Genomic DNA, 16118 nt, shown 5'->3' with positions numbered 1-16118 from the left:
GGAAGGGGGGGTGCCAGATCATGCCGGCAAGAAGTCGAGGTAGGACAGTCTGGTTGTAGTGCTGCTGTGTACTACTCGACATTCCCTTCTTTCGTCAGAGTTGGATATCCGTCGTGTCGTGCAGAAAAAGGCTCCTCCAACTGCCAAAATTCCGACATTGCCCTTCTATTTTCTGGTGAGCCATTTTACGGGGCCGAGTTATTTCCTCTGTACACTACAGTGGCCATTGCTTCGAGACCCCTCCCTTGCAGACTGGCACGGCCCTGTCAATCAGATCGGCGGATGGGGAACGGGCCAAATGTACCGCTGGCGGGCCCATCTGCTGTCCGGGGTAGGAATTGTCTGATTGTCCGTCCGCAGTCAGACCGTCATTACAACGTACAGACATTGGGCATGGGCCGCCAAGGATGCGGCCCAGAGCGACTCGGACGAGGATACTGCCGAGGCAGAACGAGACTGTGCGAGATGGAAGCCGTTGGCACTCCATGCTGCCTTTCCCGCGAGTGGAAGGGAGGCCGTTTGTCGATACCAATGTCTTGGGAGGACGCGGGACGATGAAGAAGTGTCGTCGGGATGCACGAGAAACAGAGCCCCCGGGACTCGGCCTCACCTCTCAGCCGCCTCGCCAAATTCGGAACAGCGTCCCTTGATTCCCCCAAGGAGACCGCGTCTTGCCACCCGTTACCATGTGGTTGGCGCGTCGCTTGTTTGTCCTATCGAAGTCATTCAGGGGCAAAATGTCCTTCGCCCAGCGTCAAGGCTTTTTTTCTTGTTTTTTTCTTTTTTTCTTCTTCTCTTTTTTTTGCTCCTTTTTTAATCCTCCCCGTCCTCAGTCCGCTTCCTGGCGACCATTGCCCGTAACACAACCCGGCATTGCCAGGATGCAATTGGCTGGTTGCTGACAGCTTGACGCGTGCCCCTGACCGAAGCCGTAGTCAAAACGGTAGGGTGGTGTTCCAAGCCCCGCGGAACAACCATTGTTCGTTTGCTTCAGGTCAATCCGGTGGATGGAACATCGACTTTGCGATCGTCGCGAGGGTGTGGGTGACGTGTTGGGGAAAGCTTACGATCAATGCCGCCGATCAACCAGGTAGGGCTGCGGCCAATTGTTATGGCCACCCCCCCCTTGTTCTGTTGGGCGCCCTCTTTGTTTTGTTCGCAAAGGAAGCTTGTCCGAGGGTCCGAAGTGCGGAAGCGTTCGTTCCCACTCACATACTTCGTACGTATTCCTACTTCATACATCGAAGGCCTCCTTTTTGCTTCGTCCCCATCTACTGATTCGCTGGCCTAACCAGTTGACGGCTCTGCTCGTGGCTGAAGCTCGGGACGTGCCTCCGTACTTTGCCATTGTAGATGTGCGGCCGGCACGATGGACGATGGAGCGGTTATCCATTTGACTTGCTTTCGCGTGTGTGGTCGTCGTCTGGCCAGCCTGGCCTTCGCTCAATCAAACAGGTGATTGGTTCTCGCGTTCCATGGCGTTTGTGTCTTTTCCATGGTACTTTTCTGGTTCTGAGCATCCGGAATTGTTGTATTTCAACAAAGTCATTCATTTCACAAGAGCATTGGATTGGGGGCCGAGACAATTTGGTCTCGGGATGGTGCATGGGTAGAGCTGGTCGTTTGCAAATGGCTGACAGGGTCGTCTACTTCAATATCCTGCGGCATCGAACCAAGATAGAGGCCCGGTCCCAGGCACGGTAACTGTCTGCCGGGAGCCTAGTGGGCGATTCTCTGATGCAGTTCTCAGGCCAATTGCGGGATGCTGGTGTCTGTGGCCATGAGGTGGATATTCGGACAAAAAGATTTCCGTGCAAGCCTCTTAAAACTCTGCGTTGCGATGTTGTGGATTTGCGTGTGGGTTGTCGCCTCATGGATTAGTCGAAAAGCCTCATAACCGCGCCGTGGAGGGTGCGTGTGGTGTGTGTGGTGCGTTGATGTGTGGAGTATGTATTACCGGTAGGCCAGTGCCGGCCCTGATGCGATGCTGGGTTGTCTGATGGCGTTCTGTCTCGCAGACTGGCTTGCGAGGAGGATGGCAATGGCAAGGGATCCCCAATGGTAATAGGGGTCGGAGGATTTCGAAGTCCCAATATCCACTCGGACAACGGGCAGGCTCTTGGCGATGCGACCACCAACGACCATAGCGGAAGTTCGTTTGAAACATGCTGCCAACGGCAGACCCCCGCCCGATACCACACAACCATCACTCACACGAGATGGAGACTCCACGAGATGTGTACTGAAATTAGCGGGGACGTCCAGAGCGATACCCTACCATGGGCGGAGATTATGTTTCTGCACCTCATACAACGTACTATCGTGCCAAGGTGCCCTTGGATGTGTACAAGGAATCTCAGCATAGAGGCCGCTATGGAGAACATTTCCGTTCACCTCTATCCAAAAAAACGCAGTGCTCCTGCGTTGGTCCTGTCAGCATGAATGGTAAATTCTCGACAATTAGACACAGACATGTGTGCATACCCATTCCTGTCCGTCGTTTCACCGGAAATTTCCGTTTGGTTTCGGCACAAAGACGAACCTTATGATGACCACGGATCCTGCTGCTGTCTCGTGCCGGTTCGCATCATCCAGGAGCAGGATTTTCATACGGGGATTTGGAAGACCGGTAATATGTACGTTGTATGTTACGAAGCAATTTCGAATACTTCGTACTGGTGACAAAGGCAAAGGACTAACATGATCGGGGTTGGTGGCAACCCTGTGAGACCCTACCCTGCCCCGGTAGCAGGCCCGTGTGCTGGTCGTTGGTCTTGGTGCCGAGGAGCAAGGGGGACGACGTCGACATGCGGAGAGGGAAAAGGAGAACAGACAGGGGGTTTCCCATTGTATGGGGATCCGACCCCGGGGCCCCTTGACATTATGGAGTGAAATCTTCGGCCGAAAATACAACGTACAATGTGTGGGGCACGGGATTGAAAAGTGTTCAAGCTAGACTGCGGACGCTGCTTCTGTTTCCGCGCCATGACAGGTACTGGAGTACGTGTAGGTATCGGCACCCGGGGTCCCAGGTGATGTACTGGACGTCTCTCGTCCTTTGTCTCTCGTCTTTCGATGACAAGGACACTGGATAGAGCCGAGTTTGGTCGGTAACGGGGCTGCTCACACGCGGCGTCTCGGAACCGGGTTTGCGCGGTGCAGCCATCCTTGTGCAGAAGAACTGCACTGCACGTTGTGCTTATGCTTTGTGCTGTGCGATGGGCCGTGGCGTCGAGCTGTCCGACACTCCGGACCGGCTGCTCGAGGGAGACAGGCTAGGATTGCTGCATCTGGAGGGGCGGGAGCAGCAGGAACCGCTGTCAAGACCAGAGGGCCCTTGACCCGTGGTCATAATTACGTGGGCGTGTAGTGCGCGTAGTGCGTGTCACATACGAGTGTGTGAAAAGCCGTTGCTCTCCTTTTGGAGACCTTCTTCGTATGTTAGCCCTCAACCGTCAGCCCCCAAATCTCGCTGATCCCCCGTCATCCCACACACCTATGGCCCTTCTTTCCCTTCCATGACTTGCTATTCTCTTTTTGATTTCTTTCCCCGACACATCAACCCACGTCTTACCTTTACTCCATTTCGCTTTCTTCTTCTTTTCTTGTTGGCCATACTCTCCCTTGCTGTCGCCAGGTGACCTGACCAGAAGCGCCAGTCGAAGCGTTACGTGGTGTTGCAATATTCCTGTTTGGATCAATCGACCAGAGGGAAACTGTCAACCCCTTTCAGAAAACGACAAAAAAAAAACACCGAGTGCACCTGGACTCTGGATGTTGAGCGACGAAGCAGGGAAAGTTCCGCGGCCGGTGCAGGAGACACCAGTTGACGACAAGAACCGGAACAGAAACAGCGAAGAGCGAGGGCAAATGTGCCGTTGGTGAAGCTCCACCACCCACCCCGACTACCATTCGAACAAGCGCACCGTCTCAAAAGTGTCAGAAACACCAGGCACAAGGCACAAGGCATGTCCATGTCCCAGCCACAGCCGACGGCCTTCGCGGCGGCCTTTTACAGTCTTGCCGCAGGGTCATCACCGTCGTCCTCATCACAACCCCAGGTACAGTATGATGGGACACGAGGGACACGAGGGCTGATTGGAGGAGACTTGTCGGTTTACGGACTGGCTCCGTCGCCGATTGGACTGCTGGTGGCAGGTGGCGGGGCAGTCAGCGATTGGGAGGAGTCAGCTTCGAGATCGGACTCGGGGTCATGCACCGGATCTGGGCCCGGATTTGCGTCCACCGGCCTTGGGCCAAGAAGCGGGCCTTTGTACGAGCTTCCAGTGAACTGTGATCCTTCAGGAGGTCGGCCAGCGGTCGAAAATATCGAAAGTGCGTATATTTCTAGCAGGCAAGAAGAGAGAGAATGGATGGAGGGAGGAGACGGTGCAGGAGGAAGAACAGCAATTCCAAGAGCCCCAGGAGATACTGCCGGTGTGGTGGCAGCGGCAGGACCAACGCACAGAACGGGTACCGGGACAGGTACAAGGACAGGTACAAGTCTGGGTACAAAGCCGGGTACACGTACAACGACGAGCCCCGAGGAAGGCACTACCCATTACCCCAACAGGCAACAAAGTCACCAGCCATATCACCAGCCTCATTCTCAGCATCGGTACCAGTACCAGCGCCAGTACCAACACCAGTACCAGCACCGTCGCCATTACCATCAATCATCGCCTTCGTCGCAGTCGCCCCTTCTTCATTCGTCATCCGTCCAGGTACAAACATCGGGTACTCTTTCCCCCAAGGACGCATCGCCTGTGCCTACAGCCAGTGCAGGCGACGACGGCGACGGCAATAGCGGGAACGCCACCAGTACCAATTTTAGCGGCAATAGCGGGCTCTCACAGGTACTCCTCCCCAGTCCCAGCGTCCAGCAGCACCATTACCCAAACCACCAACAGCAGCACCTCCAGCATAATTATCCCCATCCCAATTCCCACTCTTACTCTCATACTCGTACTTATTCGCAATCCCAATCCCCGTCCCCGTCCCAATCTCACTACCACTATCCTTCCCATCCTTCCCATCTTTCGTTTCATCCTTCCCATTCACTCACCCGCCCGCATCATCCCTATCTTTCCCAGGTCCAGCAGCAGCAGCAGCTTCAAATACAGCTCCAACTCCAACAACCCCACCAAGAGCTGCCGCAGGACCAGGACCAGTACCAGGACCCGTACCAGGAACAAAATCAACAACCCCAGCATCCGCACTACCCGTGGCCATCGCCGACTTCCCACGGCGACCGTCAGCAATCACCGCAACGCCAACATCTCGGCCACGACCAGAATCAGGGCCAAAACCTCGCCTCTCTTCACGATCACAACATACCCAGCCCTGCTGCCTCGGCCGCTTCGTCCTGCTGTACTGTTCATACTGCCATTACCGTCGACACGACAACGACCGCGACTACCGCCACCTCCACCGGCAACCCGCCCTCAGTCGACTCGTGCGCCAATACACAAATTGCCCCGGCTCCCGTCCCCTCTGCGCCTTCGCCTTATCACGATCACTGTGGTTCAGCCGACATGACGGGCGACCCCGTTCCCGAAGCCGCTGCCCAGGATGACCTTGCCGCTCAGCAAGCTGCCGCCGAAAACTACCAGCCGGAGCTTCAGGTAAGTTGAGCGAACATCGTCTCTCTTGTTGTTCTTCCGAGCCGCTTCTTCGACGCAAGCTTTGCTGACCTGTGCGAAACGAGAAAAATAGGGACCCTTGGTGGGAGACAAGCTGAGCAGCAATGTCATCACCGCCGAGTATGCGAAGGCTGATCCCGTCTACGTCGAAAAGACAGTGGTATGCTCACTGCCCTTCTCATGTTTTACCCGACCCCCGTCGTGCGCCGTACAATGACTGACCAGAGCTTCTTTCTCCCTCCTCGTACAGAATTTGCCCCAGACGTATTCTCACTTTCGACCGGTCCGAGGTGACGGCAACTGTGGCTGGAGAGGTGAGCGTTTTTGTGATTCTGTCTTGCAGATGACATCGACATCCCTTCCAATACCCCCCAACTCCATGTCCCGCTGCCACCGCATTAGCAGCTGTACGACAGAATGGGCTGCGACGACCAGGTATTCGGGAGCGCAATAATCCCCGAGTCTTGCACTGCACCAACAAAAACAAAACAGCCTGTGAACTTGTGAAGGCGACGAGGCGTCATCTCTCTTTTTTATACGTGACGACCCCCTCCCTCTTACCGGCCCCTCGTTTCTTTCTTTCAAGACCCCTCGCAACGCATTCGCCAATGGTAAATAGAGGGAAAAATTGCTGACGCAGTTTCACAGCCATCGCCTTCAGTTACTTCGAACAGCTCATCCTTACCGGCGATGCGGATAAGCTTGGTGAGGAACTGGCCCGTCTGAAAAGCCTCAACAACTACATTACTAGTGTCGGCGGATACGACTTCGACTTGTTCGAGGACATGGTCCAAGAGACACTGACCCTGCTCAAAGAGATGGTCCCGCTCTCACGCGATCCCCCCACCGCCATGGCCCACCTGCTCGAACGTTTCAATGACCCTGAATGCTCGAACGCCATCGTGTACCACATGCGACTTCTTGCCGGCTCCTGGCTTAAGGGCAACGCCGACGAGTTTGAGCCCTTCTTCGACGATGGGGCCGGTCTTCAGCACTGGTGCCACGTTAACATCGAATCCCCCAACCAGGAAATCGACCATGTTGGCATCACCCTACTCACCAGCATCCTCCTCAAGCCCGCCGGCTTCGTCCTCGAAATAGCCTATCTCGACCGGACCCCGGGGACTCAAGCCAACATTTACCGCTTTCCCGAGGAAGCCACCGGACAAGATGAGGCCACGCTGGGCCCAATGATCCACCTGCTATTCCGACCTGGCCACTACGACATCCTCTATAAGGGCTCGCATGAGGATTCTCCCCTCTCACTCGCAGCTGCTGGAGCCATACCAGTAGCAAGTCCTGCACCTCCACCCGGGGCCGGAAATGTGCAGGTGAATCTAGTTACCTTTTCCCACCATCACGAAATCACCGGGGCCCCGCCTTCCTTGCATGACTTTTCCATAATAGATTACGCCGAGCTGGCTCGGCTTCCCGGACTAGGCGGCCCGCCTTCCGTTATATCCGCATCCGTGGCCACGCCGACCACAACCGCCTCACCAATGCACGATGCATTCAGCGTTTCACCCCAGAGTCCCTGGTTGATGAACCCTTTTTCCGAGTCGGCCATGCCACCGGTGATAGCGGCTCAGCCACAACCGCCGCCGCCGGCTGCGTCAGCCGAGACGCATCCTCCGCCTCCTCCACCACCACCTCTTGCCCCCCGCACCCAAGCGAACCCGACCAAGACGGGTCAGACGGTCGACTACCAGCTGCGTTTCAGCTCGCAGTGCTTCCACCTCAAGAACTCCCCCTTGGAACGGTCCCTGTTGAGTCAAAACTCGTTTCCCAACCCAGGCTTCACAACAACCATGTTCAAGAACAGCCACTTCAACAAAGCGCATTACAACAACCCGCAGTTCCATCCCGAGGAATGGACGCCGGACGATGACGTGGTGGAGAGGGAGAGGAGCGGCAACAACAAGAAGAAGCCTAGGCTCAGGTCTACTCAATAAGTGGCGCAATCGCCGGCGAGGGCAACGAACCGAACGAAGAGCATTGGACGGCAGCGGGCCGTCGACTAGGCGGGCTGAGGCCCAGCATGGTTATGAATATATGCATCTTATGGCTCGTGATGGGAACTTTGGCCAGTCTAGGTCAAGTGTTTAGCGGATCGACTTTTTGTGTTTGGGGTTCTAGGGGTCTCGATGGCTCAGAAGGGAGAGTGACGTATCGGGTTCTCGGGATATGAGTGCTCATGGCGGTAATAATGGAGGCATCGGGACTTTGGAGCGTTCGAAACCGAGTGAGGACGTGTGATGTCGCTCAGCGGCTTGAAGCATCGCATCATGTACTATTTTCTGAGTATCGAAACGAATCGGTGGGTATCCTACACCCAGACTTCATAATGCACAGTATTTTATCTTGGAGCGTCTCAATAGCTGCTCTAGCGTTTCTTGGGCCAAGTGTTGCAACGGTCGTGAATGCGACGAGCTGATGTCTATCGTTTTTCGGAGATGAACCTCTTCATGGGAGTGGCCCAACGAGGCTGTGAATTATCATATTAGGAACAAGTATGGCCGTATCGTGACGTCCCGCTGCCTTGTGTTTCTGCGAAGCACAAACTCATGGTGCAGCCGAGACGGAGGTCAAGAGAAACATCCATAGTGTGGAAGGGAAGGGCCTCGGGCCTATTACAGCACACTGGTCAAGATACAGTGGTGATGGATTCCACGGCGATGTTGGTAGAGCGGACCCGGCCGCCCAGGCCGAGGCGCGACGACAGTTCAGCAGCCCAGCGGCGCGCCATGTCCTCGGCCAAGGCCACGGCGGTGCCACCTGGGTTTGCGACGGCGGCGGGCCAGCGATCGGCGCCGGTTAGGTCGCGCACGCTCGTGACGCCCTTGCCGTTGAGCCCGCACGGCACGAAGCGGGCCCAGGGGTTGACGGACTCGGGGCCGCGGGTGGCGACGTCGAGGTTCAGGGCTGTGCCGAGGCCTGTGACGTGGCGGCGGAGGTGGACGCCCAGGGCGGCGATCTTGCGGTCTGTTGCGCCGGGGGGTCTGTCTCCCTGTTGGTCCGTTTGATTTTCGGTCCCGTCTTGTTCCGTCCGGCGGACCCAGACGCCTGGGTCGGCTTCGGAGAGGTGGGTTTGTATGCCGAGGTCGAGGAGCAGGGCGCTCGTGGTTTCTTCGAGGAGGCGGGCGTAGCGGCGGACTGTGAAGGGTGTGTGGAGGGGGCTGCGGAGGTCGAGGATGGGCCAGAGGACGATTTGGCCGGGCCCGTGGTAGGTTGTTAAGCCGCCGCGGTCTGTTTCGATGACGGCGGGGATGTAGTCTTTTGTGTTTGTTCGTGGTGGCGGGGAGGCGTCTGTCGCTGTCGCTTCGGGGGGGTGGTTGCCGGGGAGCGGGAGGGGGACGCGTAGGGGTTGGCGGAGGCGGGAGGCCTGGGCTGTGGATATGGATGTCTGGCGGCGGCCGAGGGTGTATGTCGGTGTTGGAGTGAAGGAGAGGAGGACGGGGAACGGGGCGGGGGTGGCAGCGGCGGCGGCTTTGTAGGACAGGAAGACCTGGCGAATCTGGGATTGGATCTCGGAGGCGGCGGCGTAGGAAGGGAAGAGGTCTTGGGAAGAAGAAAGGTGGATGTGGTTCAAGACGGCGGGAGAGGTGTCATGTTCCTCGTCATGTTGGATGAGGTCGACGATGCGGCTGGAATTGGGGAAACATCGTCGAGCGGGGGAGAGATGACGGGGACGGAGGTGGAGACGGAGGCGGAGGGGCGGGGTACGCATTTGGCTGAGCGGTGGAGGGAGTCGGGAGTCGGGGGTCGAGATATGCGGAGCTACCTTGCGGAAGAAAAAAGGCAATGGGAGGGAGCTGGGGAAGCTGGAGGTCGGGGACCGATGTCGGCTGAAGGGCGGGCCGGAGACACTATCGGGCCGGGTGGTCCAGGTAGGTACGTAGTACCTTGTATGACATAAGCCAGTGGATCATTTTCCGTCACATGTTCGTCGCGAAGAACAATTAACGGTCTGTCGTCCTGCCACGACAACACAACTAGTTACCTTACTAGAGCTCGTTCGACGATGGAATTCTTCAAAGAAAAGTTTAGCTGGTCCATTGGCGAATTGGCATAGGGGAAAACTTAGTCGAGGCTTCAATGTAGCGTACCGCCGCTCAAACGGCTTTCGGCGGTGACGCCGCCCGCCTGCACCGTTAATAACTGGGGGGTCCTGGGTCACGAACACACTTGGGCAGTTTTCCTGCATATCCCTCAGCTGATCTGGGCGGGCTGTGTCCCAATCCAATCAGTGCTACGTGGACGTGCGCGACGCCATTCATTGACTGTTAGTCGCACGCTAGGAGTACGGCTGCATTACATGGCATACAAAACCCTCTGGAAAACCTCTTGTCCTAAGAAACGGCGCTCTCCTAAACGCTTGGCCTGATTTGCGCTAAGAAGAAGCGAGAGGGAAATGTCGCATGCGGTCGACGCGCCGTGCGACGGTGCTTTAGATGAATTGGTAGTACTTTGACTCTATGGTATGTATCAAGCAATCAGGGGCTGAGGATGACGTATCTTGGGCTCGGACACTCGAGCGATTAATCTCAGAGATTTGGTTTGTACTTCGTAGGTACCACTTTGCGGTCTTTGTTATCACGGTACTATCAGATCAGTCTCGCACTACCAAATCCCGCAACACAGACGCAAGCGTTGTCCCGCTCTCTTGGCTCAGCTCTACCTGCTCGGCCTCGGCATCAGCCTCGCATCAATGTATCGCTTAAAGGAGAAGCTAGTCTCATATTGGTCCTTTTAGCTGAGCCGTTTTTCTTTTCTTTTTTCGTTTCCTTTTTCCCTCGCAAATGCCGGCCTAGGGTCCAGTCGCATCGCCATGATCCAGTGGACCCACTAATCTGCGGTGTGTCGTCATGTACTTTGTTCGCATAAGAGTGGAGACCTCGGTAGCTTTAAATTACGGCATCACTCCCACCCAAGTACATATGCGCTTGCCATGAACGGTCTGCTACCGAGTTTCTGTCCTGGTGGACTAGTACATCGTAGTGACCACCACCACCACGGCGACGACGACGATCATCTCTCCGTCACCTCTTTGCAGCCTCATCGAAATTCCTTGCGGCCCTCCCCTCTCCCGTCGCTCTTCTTCTCCAACCCACCCCCACAGCCAAGTTTTTCTCTAATCATCTTAAATTATTCCACGAATTTCTTCATCCACTAATATACCATTATCCTCAGTCAAGGTGAGTAAGCCATTTCCAAGTCGCCGTTCAACAATCCATCTTCCCTGTCAGCACTTGATTCCACACAAGACGGTCGCTTTTTGCCTTGATATCCCTATTCGGCCTATCCAAATATACAACGTACCTATCCCCCGATGGAGCAGCCAGTGAAACAACTCGATACCAAATGTCTCGGTGGTTCGACAACTCGTATACACCCATTCAGCCACCTACATTGGCCAACACGAAGACCTCCGACCCGAACTCCTTTGCGCTCACTCATTCATTACACCGCCCTCATCATGTCCACACTTTCTCTGCTTGGCTTCATCGCCCCGTTTCACTCACCCTCGCGTAACCCGGCTGGAGTCACCTTTTCTAATGTAATTACTCACTGTAGCGTCCAGTGCTCACACGAGAAGAATCGCACGCAGTACCTTTTTTTTTTTCGACCGCGCCGGACCATCATCCTTCTCAACTTTCCACTCGTCCGGAACACCTCGCACTCAATAATACCACATACAACCTCTCCGAAATAACATCACGACACTCCCATCGACAAAAAAAGCACACACGACCCCGGCGCAATGACCGCAAGGCCCATCGTCGGAGGCCTGGGCTTCCTCCTCCTCTCCACCTCCCTCCTCTTCCTCTTCTTCGTCATCCTCTCCGCCGTCCGCGACAACACCCCGCTCAACCGCACCTACTTCCTCGAAGCCGACACCTCCGGCATCTCCGGCGCCCGCGACACCACCCGCTGGACCTACTTCCACATCTGCAATGAGCGCAACCTCGACTGCTGGGGCCCCTGGCCCGCCCCGGCGTTCGGCTGGGCCTGGGGCGCCGACCCCGATAACGCCCCCGACGGCCTCGCCGGCTCCCGCGGCGGCCGCACAACCAGCCATTACTACTTTTACCTGTGGCGTTTCTCCTGGGTCTTCTACATGATGGCCCTCTTCTTCATCGCCCTCGCCTGGTTTAGCTCCTTCCTCGCCTGCTGCGGTCGTCTCGGCTCCGCCATCGCCGCTCTCCTGTCGTCCATCGGCCTCTTCTTCCTTACCCTTGCCGTTCCCCTCATGACGTACGTTCCTTTTTTTTTCTTTTTCTTTTTTTTTTCCTTCTCTTGCATCCCACCGCGTTCAACGGAATAAAACTAACAAACCCCCCCTCAGTGTCACCTTTGTCAAGGCCCGAGACGCCTTCCACGCCGCAGGCCGCGACGCCCACCTCGGCGTCTACGGCTTCGCCTTCAGCTGGGCCTCCTGGGCCGCCCTGTTCATCGCCACCCTGCTCTTCTGCATCGGCATCCGCGGCCGCGACGACAGTCATACCCGCCGAGGCTGGGGCCGCCGGTCCAAGAGCACCCGCTCCCGCCGCTCCTACGAAGCCGGCAACCGTCGCGTGAAGGACGACTACTCGTAGGCCGAGCGCTTTGTTCTCCCGCTTGTCGGTGCCGCAGCAGCAACAACAACAACAACTAAATCGGGGAATGGGACGGATCTTCCACGGCAACGACGACATCTCGAGGTTGACATATCAAAAAATGGGAATCCATGACGAGCCGGAAAGGCAGAGAACCGGGATATTATGGAAAGGGGGAGTCGGTGGGCGCAACACGTGACACGGGGCGAATGTAATGGGTTCGGGACGAAACGAGAAACGAACGGCGTACGCAGAATCAGCGGAACATGGACATTGTCATCACCTACCAGGCGCTCTGGGGAGAGAGGCAATGTGATGTTATGCTTGCAACATACTATCTTTCACTAATATGTAAGCAATCTGGGAGCTCAAAGCTGCCCTTCTCTGACTTGTTTAAGACGAATTGACTCAGTACAAACAATTTATGGTATACAATCATCAATCCATCACATCACTCATTGATTTTGGAAAATGTCGGACAACGTATTACGAACATTTCGCGCCGTAAACCTCGTGTCGTCCAAAACGTCCCATCATATCAAACAAGTCATGCCAATATCATCGCTCATTTATTCATTTTCTCCCTGTTCTAATCTCCCTTCGCTACTTCGCTTCATGTAGTCCACCTCCCTGGAACCTCAGTCACCCCTCGCTGTGATCTCTTAAAACCCCTATCCCTCCCATCATCAGGGCGAGAACTAGCGTACTTGGACCCCACGTCGTGTCTGCTGTTCGCGTCAGCCCATTGATGGACGATGCAAGTCTAGTGGAAACCCGCTGGATCTGATGAAAACCCCCTTCCCCTTCCTGAACGCCAGAAATAAAATCATGTCGCCCGCATAACGTGTATTCGTTCAAGTCGTGTTCAGGTGTGTTCGGCCGCCCCACGGATGTGATGCAGCTGTCCAAACCACATGTACAACAAAACCTCTGACTTCCTAAGATGCCATAGCCATTGGATGGTCGTTGTGATCAACAGCGCGCCAGGGATACGAGACGCCAACAAGGGAGTCTGGCTTCGGGACCCGGGTCATTCGCACGTCGGAGTGTGAGCGGCCGTTCGACTTCTTTTCTCTCGTAAGTTGGACTAGCACCAGGGTCCTCCAAGACTACCGCTCAGAAACTCTCGACTTGTTGTCGTGGTCGCGACGGTCATGACCGTAACTTGTATTTTCTTTTCCTCCTACATGGCCACGGCTGGGCTAGACGCCACGGGGCTGACATCAAACGGCGCGGCATGCAATGCTGGTTTTTGCGGGGCCCCACCAAGGGTGCCTTTCGCCTTGCTCTCCAAGGTCATCTTGACCCAATTGGCCACTTCCTCGTCTTCTGTCCCATGATTGAGGTGCATTTTACCCACCGCGTCGGCAGCGGCATCGGCTTCGTCCCCTTCCTCCGCCTCTTCTGTGATTGTTTCAAACTTGGAAAGGTGGGCAATCCAGGGGTGCTGGAGGAGCATGGCGTACGTGGGGCGCTCCTTGGGCACCTTGTTCAGGCACCGCCTGACGAAATCGCGAGCCATGTCGGAGTAATTGTCTTTAGGAAGGTCTGGCGGGTCGCCCTCGACGATTGCCTAGAAACCAAGTCAGCTAAAATATACCAAGTGGGCAGGGGTCGGGTTGAGCGAAGCAGCACTCACGCTTAGCTGGCTGAAAATGGTCGACGATACCTCCGGTGGATAGGGGTACCGTCCCATGGCACATTCGATAATCGTCAGACCCAAGCTCCAGATATCACTCTGCACGCTATAGGTGCCGTCCGCACCGGCCGCCATTCCACCACCAGAAATCCGCTCGGGAGCCATGTAGCTTTGACAGCCGATATTCGTCTTGGCTATGCTAGCGACGAGGTTGCCGCTGACACCGAAATCGCAAATCTTGATCTGGCCGCGCGTGTTGATAAGTATGTTGGTGGGCTTGACGTCACGATGAATGATGCTGTGTTCATCCTTGAGCGACTTGAGGCCCAAAATCGTCGAGTGGGAGATCTTCTTGAGAATGTTTTCGGGAACGCCACCTGTGTACAGCTTGTCGATGGAGCCGCCGTCCATGTACTCGATGCACATGTACACGGCACCTTCCTGGAAGAAGGCGCCGTAGAAGTCGATGATATAGGGCGAAACGCACTGATGTAGGATGACGAGCTCACGCAGGATGGTGGTGAACTTGGACTCTTCCAGCTCCAGCCTGATCTCCTTCATCGCCATGATGGTGCCACTGGTGCCATTGCCCCGCGTGGAGATGGGCAAAATGGGCGCTGCCTCCTTCGAACCCTGGCCGTCCGTGTCCTGGATGGGTATTGGGTCGGTCGCGGTGTGACGGGGCCTCGCCGGTCGTTTGAAGCCGCTTAGGCCGGTTCCGAAGCGCGGCTTGCGCGGTTTCGCGTGCTTGACCTTATAGACCGTGCCATAGTTGCCTTTCCCGAGCTCGTCCAAAATCTCCACCTCGTCAAGCGATATGCGGAAGGTCTGGCCGGTGGCGAAGTCGACCCCCGAGCCCGTAATGGTGGCGGTGCCGCCAAAGGTGATCCAGCCCTTCTCCGAGTCGATGTATTTCTTGAAGTCGTCCATTTTCGAACCCTTGTTATCCACCACGGCGGAGCCGTCACCGGCGTCAGGAGACGCAGGGCTGCCACCCATGTCGGACAGGCTCATCTTGGGCCTTCTCCTGTTGGAGAGGGAATTTTTGACGGGGATAGAAGGGGCAGAGCGGGGCATAGCCCCAGGGACCGGGCGTACGAGCCCGCCGGGAAGGCCACCGGGAAGCCGCATATTCGAGGCAATGCCGCCTGGCGAACCCGAGGATGCGGGCGAAGCAGGACTGTTGGCAGGGCTGGGGGGATTCTCAGGAAGGCCACCGGCAGATCTGTTCATGCGCTGGGCGTGAAGAGCGCGAGCCCTGGCCATAACATCGTTGACAGCACCGCTTCCCATCATGGAGACAGCAGCAGGCGGCGGGCGGCGGGCAGTGCTCAACATGCCGAGGGGTGTGGACGAGGGGTTCATGTTCGGAGGATCGGAGACGGGCCGCAGGGATGGTACCTTCTTATGGTCGGCGGCTGTTTCGGTAGGTGTACCTGCGTCAGACGAGTCCACAGACCCCGGTGTACCAGGGCTGCTCAAGGCATCCATGGGGCCAACCGGCTCGTCTGGAGTGGCCGGGACGGAGGCCGGAGAGTCGAAGTCCGACATTGATTATAGCGAACCGTAGCAAGCTTCGAGAGAGCGGTCAGAAAAGGACGTATTTCGTACTCGGGCAGGTCGACGGATAGGCTCTGTGGGTTGCGATGGTGATTGGTAGAGCGCCCTCGCGCTCGGGTGGTGAGTTTTGGCAGTAGGGTAGTGGTAGAAAGTGACGAGGGTGAAGAATATCGTGGCGGTCGTTCGCGGCGGCCGAGTCGTAGACGAGGTAGGTGGGTGTACGCTAGAAGCGGAGGCAGAGGACTTTCGAGATAATCGGGGAAAAGATATAGCGCGTGGCGAGAGGGCGAGACGCTGGGTTCACGATGACAGAAGTCCGGACAAGGCCGATATCTTCTCCCGAAGAAGTGTTTGACGCGAAGTTCGTTTCTGATGTGGGAGGAGGAGTGGATGGCAGGGGGTCGTGTTGGTCAATCTCGAATTGTCGTAGAAGAAAAATAAAACGGGTAGGAGGGGCGCCGATGTATCGTTTTTGGCTCGTTCGCATGTAGCGAGACCGGATATCGTTGAGATAACGTGGATAACAACGCGAGAGAGGGCAAATAGTCGATCTCAAGAGCTACGACTATCACAGAACGAGTCAATGGAGAGGGGAAAAAAAGAATGAGATTTGAGGTCTTGTAAGTTTGCGGGACTTGAGGATTTTTTGAGGGGGAAAGGGCGAGGGAAGGGAACTAAGAA

At 56.2% G+C, this 16118-nt stretch overlaps 7 protein-coding genes across 7 annotated transcripts; 3 read left to right on the top strand and 4 right to left on the bottom strand.

Annotated features, from left to right (window-relative positions):
• Nucleotides 1-20: 20 nt before the first annotated feature.
• Nucleotides 21-2449, top strand: ACRALDRAFT_2020951 (uncharacterized protein; the record flags this gene model as incomplete). Its single annotated transcript, XM_071020039.1, has 19 exons — nt 21-33; nt 60-175; nt 221-324; nt 361-706; nt 753-771; nt 834-857; nt 881-1133; nt 1169-1328; nt 1354-1408; nt 1432-1484; nt 1518-1609; nt 1641-1700; nt 1744-1785; nt 1819-1855; nt 1882-1915; nt 1948-1991; nt 2032-2294; nt 2352-2388; nt 2438-2449. The coding sequence occupies 19 exons, from the start codon at nt 21-23 to the stop codon at nt 2447-2449; spliced, it is 1764 nt and encodes a 587-aa protein (XP_070873106.1).
• A 53-nt stretch (nt 2450-2502) lies between these two features.
• ACRALDRAFT_2020950 (uncharacterized protein) lies at nt 2503-3487 on the bottom strand (the record flags this gene model as incomplete). The annotated part of the gene is made up of 8 exons (XM_071020038.1): nt 2503-2675; nt 2722-2874; nt 2933-2972; nt 3005-3167; nt 3193-3275; nt 3316-3336; nt 3390-3418; nt 3454-3487. The coding sequence occupies 8 exons, from the start codon at nt 3485-3487 to the stop codon at nt 2503-2505; spliced, it is 696 nt and encodes a 231-aa protein (XP_070873105.1).
• Nucleotides 3488-5570: 2083 nt separating this feature from the next.
• ACRALDRAFT_2066401 (uncharacterized protein) lies at nt 5571-7570 on the top strand (the record flags this gene model as incomplete). Its single annotated transcript, XM_071022081.1, has 4 exons — nt 5571-5628; nt 5732-5802; nt 5893-5956; nt 6291-7570. Coding segments are annotated over 4 exons (1473 nt in total), but the record flags the coding sequence as incomplete, so codon positions are not given.
• A 264-nt stretch (nt 7571-7834) lies between these two features.
• Nucleotides 7835-8244, bottom strand: ACRALDRAFT_209535 (uncharacterized protein; the record flags this gene model as incomplete). The annotated part of the gene is made up of 3 exons (XM_071022719.1): nt 7835-7911; nt 7993-8127; nt 8151-8244. 3 exons carry the CDS (start codon nt 8242-8244, stop codon nt 7835-7837), a joined length of 306 nt encoding a protein of 101 aa, XP_070873103.1.
• Nucleotides 8245-8286: 42 nt separating this feature from the next.
• Nucleotides 8287-9846, bottom strand: ACRALDRAFT_1069973 (uncharacterized protein; the record flags this gene model as incomplete). The annotated part of the gene is made up of 2 exons (XM_071017719.1): nt 8287-9544; nt 9749-9846. The coding sequence occupies 2 exons, from the start codon at nt 9844-9846 to the stop codon at nt 8287-8289; spliced, it is 1356 nt and encodes a 451-aa protein (XP_070873102.1).
• A 1557-nt stretch (nt 9847-11403) lies between these two features.
• Nucleotides 11404-12238, top strand: ACRALDRAFT_2028577 (uncharacterized protein; the record flags this gene model as incomplete). The annotated part of the gene is made up of 2 exons (XM_071020540.1): nt 11404-11897; nt 11989-12238. 2 exons carry the CDS (start codon nt 11404-11406, stop codon nt 12236-12238), a joined length of 744 nt encoding a protein of 247 aa, XP_070873101.1.
• Nucleotides 12239-13421: 1183 nt separating this feature from the next.
• ACRALDRAFT_2109370 (uncharacterized protein) lies at nt 13422-15428 on the bottom strand (the record flags this gene model as incomplete). The annotated part of the gene is made up of 2 exons (XM_071023418.1): nt 13422-13811; nt 13878-15428. The coding sequence occupies 2 exons, from the start codon at nt 15426-15428 to the stop codon at nt 13422-13424; spliced, it is 1941 nt and encodes a 646-aa protein (XP_070873100.1).
• Between the last annotated feature and the right edge of the window lie 690 nt (nt 15429-16118).

This window comes from Sodiomyces alcalophilus, assembly GCF_042370955.1.
Source record: "Sodiomyces alcalophilus JCM 7366 unplaced genomic scaffold ACRALscaffold_6, whole genome shotgun sequence".
Lineage (NCBI taxonomy): Eukaryota > Fungi > Ascomycota > Sordariomycetes > Glomerellales > Plectosphaerellaceae > Sodiomyces > Sodiomyces alcalophilus.
The sequence above is the reverse complement of the archived record's forward strand: the minus strand, read 5'-3'. Positions and strand labels throughout refer to the sequence as shown.